At 39.0% G+C, this 9,319-nt stretch overlaps 1 protein-coding gene across 1 annotated transcript in view; it reads left to right on the top strand.

Annotated features, from left to right (window-relative positions):
• Positions 1-577: 577 nt before the first annotated feature.
• The window catches only part of LOC110447640 (asialoglycoprotein receptor 2-like), a 10,321-nt gene continuing 1,579 nt past the window's right edge, over positions 578-9,319 (top strand). The window contains exons 1-3 of the mRNA XM_021493480.1: positions 578-702; positions 1,020-1,111; positions 7,988-8,078. Of these exons, the coding sequence (XP_021349155.1) occupies positions 642-702; positions 1,020-1,111; positions 7,988-8,078 (244 nt within the window). The 5' untranslated portion in view covers positions 578-641. The remainder of the gene's footprint in view (positions 703-1,019; positions 1,112-7,987; positions 8,079-9,319) is intronic.

The following is a 9,319-nucleotide window of genomic DNA, read 5'->3' on the forward strand; positions in this document are numbered from 1 at the left end:
ATAAATAACAATGATTGTAGACTTTTCTCAACTTAATGGTATTTCGAGAGTTATTAGCAATATTGTAATAATTTCGACTCTTCATCACAGCCCAATTGTTCAAAGCCTGACATCTTAAAGGACATTTTTTTTACCTGGGATATTTTCATCAATGTTAAAAGACATAACTTACTGATGTATCATTAGGAATCGGGGTCATGAAGATCTCAAACGAGTACATTACACATGTTATATATACAGTGTATATATATCGGGCTTTCGTACGTCAGGTCATGTACTGGTGACCTCATGATGGGTGTTTTGGGTGACTAAGTCAAGTTTCCGCTAGACTGAATAATAACCAACGTCGAAAGCGGCTAAATCTTTTATATCCTATAAATATAGTTTTACGGGAAAATGTGTGGGGAAACTTTATTAATCCATTAAAATATGTAAATACACAGGCCATTATATATCCTAATGAACACTGTAAAATGTCCCGCACCTCCTCATTATTGTGTCTTACATTTTTTTGTTAAATATTTACAAGGAAAATAACCAGGTTATCTCTTTATCAGTATATCGCAATGCGTGTCCTGTATCGTAGTCAATTCAGTATGCCATGTAGGTAATGTGACGCGTGTCTCTATTATCTGTGAACAATGTCGGCTATGACGTGGTGTTTCGTACCATTTCTGGTTCTTACTGCTGTTCATTTCAATGGTAATGTATAACTCTAAGACTTATTTTTTCATTTTTTCCCCTCTGCCCAAATTTAGCAATTAAGATTCCAAATAGTCATATCTTCTTTTTACAAAATACTGATATTTCATTGTTCAGACCCCATGTTTCCCAGAATTATTAACTAATAAATAATATGAACTGGCAATAAACTAAACAACTTCAAGTGTGTTATGAGGTCACTAACTGAAATTGTCTCATTGTTTTCTTTTAATCGGTCTTCAGGTTGTAACGTAAACTATTCAAGATAAATATCAGGAATAAAGAGTGATATAATTTTGCATGTTTTTGTGTTAAAGTGTTGGTGCTCGCGGACTGTCCAAACGGATGGATTAAACATCAGCAATGTTATCTCTTCAGCCACGACAAGCTTTCATGGACAGGAGCTATTGTGAGCTAAACAAACCTTCAGTGTCTGTACTTTATTGTACATGTGTTGATTGTGTTTACGTGTTGGTTGTGTATATGTGTTGGTTGGATCCCAGCCCTGTATTGAACATGTGTTGGTTGTGTATATGTGTCGGTTGGATCCCAGCCCTGACTTGTACACGTGTTAGTTGTGTATATGTGTTGGTTTGAATTGAGCCCTGTAATGTACATGTGTTGGTTGTGTATATGTGTTGGTTGGATCCCAGCCCTGACTTGTACACGTGTTGGTTGTGTATATGTGTTGGTTTGAATTGAGCCCTGTAATGTACATGTGTTGGTTGTGTATTTGTGATAGTTTGATCTGAGCCCTGTATTGTACACGTGTTGGTTGTGTATATGTGTTGGTTGGATATCAGCCCAGTATTGTATATGTGTTGGTTGGATCTCAGACCTGTATTGTACACGTGTTGGTTGTGTATCCGTGTTTGTTGGATCCCAACCCTGTACTGTACATGTGTTTGTTGTCTATATGTTTTGGTTTGATCTCAGCCCTGTATTGTACATGTGTTGGTTGTGTATCTGTGTTGGTTGGATCCCAGCCCTGTACTGTACATGTGTTTGTTGTGTATATGTGTTGGTTGGATCCCAGCCCTGTATTGTACATGTGTTGGTGGTGTATATGTTTTGGTTTGATCTCAGCCCTGTAGTGTACATGTGTTGGTTGTGTATTTGTGTTGGTTTGATCTCAGCCCTGTATTGTACATGTGTTTGTTGTGTATATATGTTGGTTTGATCTCTGCCCTGTATTGTACATGTGTTAGTTGTGTATAGGTGTTGGTTGGATCCTAGCCATGTATTGTACATGTGTTAGTTGTGTGTACGTTTTGGTTTGATCTCAGCCCTGTATTGTACATGTGATGGTTGTGTGTACGTTTTGGTTTGATCTCAGCCCTGTATTGTACATGTGATGGTTGTGTGTACGTTTTGGTTTGATCTCAGCCCTGTATTGTACCTGTGTTGGTTGTGTATAGGTGTTGGTTGGATCCCAGTCCTGTATTGTACATGTGTTTGTTGTGTATATGTGTTGGTTTGATCTCTGCCATGTATTGTACACGTGTTGGTTGTGTATACATGTTGGTTGGATCCTAGCCATGTATTGTACTTGTGTTAGTTGTGTGTACGTTTTGGTTTGATCTCAGCCCTGTATTGTACCTGTGTTGGTTGTGTATAGGTGTTGGTTGGATCTCAGCCCTGTATTGTACATGTGTTTGTTGTGTATATGTGTTGGTTTGATCTCTGCCCTTTTTGTACATGTGTTGGTTGTGTATATGTGTTGGATGGATCTCAGTCCTGTATTGTACATGTGTTGGTTGTGTATAGGGGTTGGTTGGATCCCAGCCCTGTATTGTACATTTGTTGGTTGTGTGTACGTTTTGGTTTGATATCAGCCCTGTATTGTACATGTGTTGGTTGTGTGTACGTTTTGGTTTGATCTCAGCCCTGTATTGTACACGGGTTGATTGTGTATACGTTTTGCTTTGATCTCAGCCCTGTATTGTGCATGTGTTGGTTGTGTATATGTTTTGATTTGATCTCTGCCCTGTATTGTACATGTGTTAGTTGAGTATAGGTGTTGGTTGGATCATAGCTCTGTATTGTACACGTGTTGGTTGTGTATACGTTTTGGTTGGATCTCAGCCCTGTATTGTTCATGTGTTGGTTGTGTATATGTGTTGGTTAGATCCCAGCCCTGTATTGTACATGTGTTGGTTGTGTGTACGTTTTGGGTTGATCTCAGCCCTGTATTGTACATGTGTTAGTTGTGTATACGTTTTGGTTTGATCTCAGCCCTGTATTGTACCTGTGTTGGTTGTGTATAGGTGTTGGTTGGATCCCAGTCCTGTATTGTACATGTGTTTGTTGTGTATATGTGTTGGTTTGATCTCTGCCATGTATTGTACACGTGTTGGTTGTGTATACATGTTGGTTGGATCCTAGCCATGTATTGTAAACGTGTTGGTTGTGTATACATGTTGGTTGGATCCTAGCCATGTATTGTACACGTGTTGGTTGTGTATATGTGTTGGTTTGATCTCAGCCCTGTATTGTACATGTGTTGGTTGTGTATAGGTGTTGGTTGGATCCCAGCCCTGTATTGTACATGTGTTTGTTGTGTATATGTGTTGGTTTGATCTCAGCCCTGTATTGTACCTGTGTTGGTTGTGTATAGGTGTTGGTTTGAAGTCAGCCCTGTATTGTACACGTGTTGGTTTTGTATATGTGTTGGTTGGATATAAGCCCAGTATTGTATATGTGTTGGTTGGATCTCAACCCTGTATTGTGCATGTGTTGGTTGTTTATACGTGTTGGTTTTGTATACGTGTTGGTTAGATCCTAGCCATGTATTGTATATGTGTTGGTTTGATCTCTGCCCTGTATGGTTGTGTATACATGTTGGTTGGATCCTAGCCATGTATTGTAAACGTGTTGGTTGTGTATACATGTTGGTTGGATCCTCGCCAGGTATTGTACACGTGTTGGTTGTGTGTACGTGTTGGTTGGATCCTAGCCATGTATTGTCCACGGGTTGGTTGTGTATACATGTTGGTTGGATCCTCGCCAGGTATTGTACACGTGTTGGTTGTGTGTACGTGTTGGTTGGATCCTAGCCATGTATATATGTGTTGGTTGGATATCAGCCCAATATTGTATATGTGTTGGTTGGATCTCAACCCTGTATTGTGCATGTGTTGGTTGTGTATATGTTTTGGTTGGGGTTGTGTATATGTGTTGGTTTGATCTCAGCCCTGTATTGTACACGGGTTGGTTGTGTATACGTTTTGCTTTGATCTCAGCCCTGTATTGTACACGGGTTGGTTGTGTATACGTTTTGCTTTGATCTCAGCCCTGTATTGTACATGTGTTGGTGGTTTATACGTGTTGGTTGTTTATACGTGGTGGGTGGATCCCAGCCCTGTATTGTACATGTGGTAGTTGTGTATAGGTGTTGGTTGGCCCAGCCCTGTACTGTACATGTGTTGGTTGTGTATACGTTTTGGGGTTGTGTATACGTGTTGGTTGGATCTTAGCCATGCATTACAACAAGATACAAGAAACTTTATTTAACGTGTTGGTTGTGTATATGTGTTGATTTGATCTCTGCCCTGTATAGGTGTTGGTTGGATCCCCGCCCTGTATTGTACATGTGTTTGTTGTGTATATGTGTTGGTTGGAGTCCAGCTCTGTATTGTACATGTTTTGTTTGTTTATACGTGTTGGTTGTTTATACGTTTTGGTTGGATCCCAGCCCTGTACTGTACATGGGTTGGTTGTGTATAGGTGTTGGTTGGATCATAGCTCTGTATTGTACATGTGTTGGTTGTGTATATGTGTTGGATGGATCTCAGTCCTGTATTGTACATGTGTTGGTTTTTTATACGTGTTGGTTGTTTATACGTGTTGGTTGGATCCCAGCACTGTATTGTACATGTGTTGGTTGTGTATACGTGTTGGTTGTTTATACGTTTTGGTTGGATCCCAGCCCTGTATTGTACATGTGTTGGTTGTGTATATGTGTTGGTTGGATCCCAACCCTGTATTGTACATGTGTTGGTTGTTTATACGTGTTGGTTGTTTATACGTGTTGGTTTTGTATACGTGTTGGTTAGATCCTAGCCATGTATTGTATATGTGTTGGTTTGATCTCAGCCCTGTATTGTACATGTGTTGGTTGTGTATATGTGTTGGTTGGATCCCAGCCCTGTATTGTACATGTGTTGGTTGTGTATATGTGTTGGTTAGATCTCAGTCCTGTATTGTACATGTGTTGGTTGTGTATACGTTTTGGTTGGATCTCAGTCCTGTATTGTACATGTGTTGGTTGTGTATATGTGTTGGTTTGATCTCTGCCCTGTATTGTACATGTGTTGGTTGTGTATATGTGTTGGTTTGATCTCTGCCCTGTATTGTACATGTGTTAGTTGTGTATAGGTGTTGGTTGGATCATAGCTCTGTATTGTACACGTGTTGGTTGTGTATACGTTTTGGTTGGATCCTAGCCATGTATTGTACACGTGTTGGTTGTGTATACGTGTTGGTTGGATCCTAGCCATGTATTGTACACGTGTTGGTTGTGTATACATGTTGGTTGGATCCTAGCCATGTATTGTACACGTGTTGGTTGTGTATACGTGTTGGTTGGATCCTAGCCATGTATTGTACACGTGTTGGTTGTGTATACATGTTGGTTGGATCCTAGCCATGTATTGTACACGTGTTGGTTGTGTATACGTGTTGGTTGGATCCTAGCCATGTATTGTACACGTGTTGGTTGTGTATACATGTTGGTTGGATCCTAGCCATGTATTGTACACGTGTTGGTTGTGTATACGTGTTGGTTGGATCCTAGCCATGTATTGTACACGTGTTGGTTGTGTATACATGTTGGTTGGATCCTAGCCATGTATTGTACACGTGTTGGTTGTGTATACGTGTTGGTTGGATCCTAGCCATGTATTGTACACGTGTTGGTTGTGTATACATGTTGGTTGGATCCTAGCCATGTATTGTACACGTGTTGGTTGTGTATACGTGTTGGTTGGATCCTAGCCATGTATTGTACACGTGTTGGTTGTGTATACATGTTGGTTGGATCCTAGCCATGTATTGTACACGTGTTGGTTGTGTATACGTGTTGGTTGGATCCTAGCCATGTATTGTACACGTGTTGGTTGTGTATACATGTTGGTTGGATCCTAGCCATGTATTGTACACGTGTTGGTTGTGTATACGTGTTGGTTGGATCCTAGCCATGTATTGTACACGTGTTGGTTGTGTATACATGTTGGTTGGATCCTAGCCATGTATTGTACACGTGTTGGTTGTGTATACGTGTTGGTTGGATCCTAGCCATGTATTGTACACGTGTTGGTTGTGTATACATGTTGGTTGGATCCTAGCCATGTATTGTACACGTGTTGGTTGTGTATACGTGTTGGTTGGATCCTAGCCATGTATTGTACACGTGTTGGTTGTGTATACATGTTGGTTGGATCCTAGCCATGTATTGTACACGTGTTGGTTGTGTATACGTGTTGGTTGGATCCTAGCCATGTATTGTACACGTGTTGGTTGTGTATACATGTTGGTTGGATCCTAGCCATGTATTGTACACGTGTTGGTTGTGTATACGTGTTGGTTGGATCCTAGCCATGCATTACAACAAGATACAAGAAACTTTATTTAACGTCGCATACAGGTAACAAGGAACTAGCTCTTGAGAGTTATTTTTGCGACAAATATTTTTAAAAATATTCATAACATATTATATTACAAGTAAAGGGAGATAATCACATATATTAATAATTAAACTGTAATAATCATCACAGAAAAAAAGAGAGTATACATATCCGTGGTTTCTAGGTGATTGTGAGTCCCCTACCTACAAAGGCCCCCGGGACTTATATATATAAAAATGATGTTAATATGTGAAAAGCATTCAATGTGATCACAGATAAGTAGTATTCAGAATAGGTAAATAAAAGACGTAGTTAATAGTGAATGAATACTTGTATATCACACAAGAAATACGTAGGACTTTGGATTAAAACACAATGAAGTGGAATATACATACAATGGTAATATAGCAAAGAATACAAATTGACAGAATATACACTATCATAGTGTGAATTAAAAATGATACCCAAATCAATTAACAAAATGTATCAAGTTTTGTAAAAATTTATATTTTGGAAAATATTGAATTAAAATACAAATAAGATGCAGCAAATACGATGTACATGTGTTAGTTGTGTATATGTGTTGGTTGGATCCCAGCCCTGTATTGTACATGTGTTGGTTGTGTATTTGTGTTGGTTGGATCGAAGCCATGTATTGTACATGTGTTGGTTGTGTATACGTGTTGGTTGTTTATACGTGTTGGTTGGATCCCAGCCCTGTATTGTACATGTGTTGGTTGTGGATATGTGTTGGTTAGATCTCCGTCCTGTATTGTACATGTGTTGGTTGTGTATATGTGTTGGTTTGTTCTCTGCCCTGTATTGTACATGTGTTGGTTGTGTATACGTTTTGGTTGGATCTCAGTCCTGTATTGTACATGTGTTGATTGTGTATACGTTTTGGTTGGATCTCAGTCCTATATTGTACATGTGTTGGTTGTGTATATGTGTTGGTTTGATCTCTGCCCTGTATTGTACATGTGTTGGTTGTGTATATGTGTTGGTTGGATCGAAGCCATGTATTGTACATGTGTTGGTTGTTTATACGTGTTGGTTCTTTATACGTGTTGGTTGGATCTCAGCCCTGTACTGTACATGTGTTGGTTGTGTATACGTGTTGGTTGTTTATACGTGTTGGTTGGATCCCAGCCCTGTACTGTACATGTGTTGGTTGTTTATACGTTTTGGTTTGATCTCAGCCCTGTATTGTACATGTGTTGGTTGTGTATATGTGTTGGTTGGATCCCAGCCCTGTTTTGTACATGTGTTGGTTGTGTATATGTTTTGGTTGGATGTCAGCCCTGTATTGTACATGTGTTGGTTGTGTATATGTTTTGGTTGGATCCCAACCCTGTATTGTACATGTGTTGGTTGTGTATATGTTTTGGTTGGATGTCAGCCCTGTATTGTACATGTGTTGGTTGTGTATATGTGTTGGTTGGATCTCAGCCCTGTATTGTACATGTGTTAGTTGTGTTGTACATGTTTTGGTTGTGTAACTATGTTGGTTGGATCCCAGACCTGTATTTTTTGTACATGTGTTGGTTGTGTAAATATGTTGGTTGGATCCCAGACCTGTATTTTTTGTACATGTGTTGGTTGTGTATATGTTACGTCAACACAGTCCGGATTTTTGTAACCATTGGTCCTTATCTTTACAGGTAATGTGTAAGTTACTAGGAGGTTACCTGGCCGAAGTACAGACCGATGATGAGAAAACGTTTCTGGACACCACTGCCCACCAAGAAAACAGTATGTTCTTTATTTATCACATACTCAAACTCTATCACTTACTACATCATTGTTTATTACATACTCAAACTCTATCACTTACTACATCATTGTTTATCACAAACTCAAACTCTATCACTTACTACATCATGCAATGTTTATCACATACTCAAACTCTATCACTTAATACATCATTGTTTATCACATACTCAAACTCTATCACTTACTACATCAATGTTTATCACATCACTTACTACATCAATGTTTATCAATACTCAAACTCTATCACTTACTACATCATTGTTTATCACAAACTCAAACTCTATCACTTACTACATCATGCAATGTTTATCACATACTCAAACTCTATCACTTAATACATCATTGTTTATCACATACTCAAACTCTATCACTTACTACATCAATGTTTATCACATCACTTACCACATCAATGTTTATCAATACTCAAACTCTATCACTTATGTAACCCTGGTAAATACTATCATTCACAACAGAACCACCTCTACTACAAAAACACTTTGTTGATAAACTCCTTCGCGGATTTATGAACAAAGTGCACACAGGGGTTTTTCAGGGTATAGACCGTTTAATACCCCAAATAGTCATGGTTATTCCTTATAATTTGATTAAAAAATGACAATCAATACACTTTAGTCTATAGTTAAATGAATATTTCAACAAAATAAGTTTTCACAAATACAACATTGCGCTGTAATCTCATCGCCGAACAGCTTCTACCAATCAGACGCAAGAAATAGATCTACAAATATCGCGCCTAATATTGCGGTGTACGCGTACGACGTCATCACTATTTGTGGTGTCTTTTGTAAGGTTATATACGATATAACTTTAGAAGTCTATCATTTGCGGTTTAGCCAAAAATTAGATTATCAGTTTCCATCTAAAATACATGTTGTGGAATACGGATTTAGGATATCTTTGTTAACCTGAAAATGTGTTTCTAAAGCACTAGAATTATCTTCACAAAAGAATATTTGAACACAGTGGTAAAACTATCATCTATTATACATGAACCGTCGTCGCCGCTAAATGGAAGGTAACGCAGCCAGCCTTTTTGTGCAACTGCATGGTCATTGGGGGAGGGGTGGTTGGTCAGGACCTCCCAATAGAAATTGAAAAAAGGTAGAATCTATTTTTTACAGTTTCTGGGGAGCCCTCATTTCCCCTAGACCATCGCCAGTGGCGGCTCCAGAGGGGTTTTGGGCTTTAGGACCCCCCCC

Source organism: Mizuhopecten yessoensis, unplaced genomic scaffold (genome assembly GCF_002113885.1).
Source record: "Mizuhopecten yessoensis strain PY_sf001 unplaced genomic scaffold, ASM211388v2 scaffold3555, whole genome shotgun sequence".
Lineage (NCBI taxonomy): Eukaryota > Metazoa > Mollusca > Bivalvia > Pectinida > Pectinidae > Mizuhopecten > Mizuhopecten yessoensis.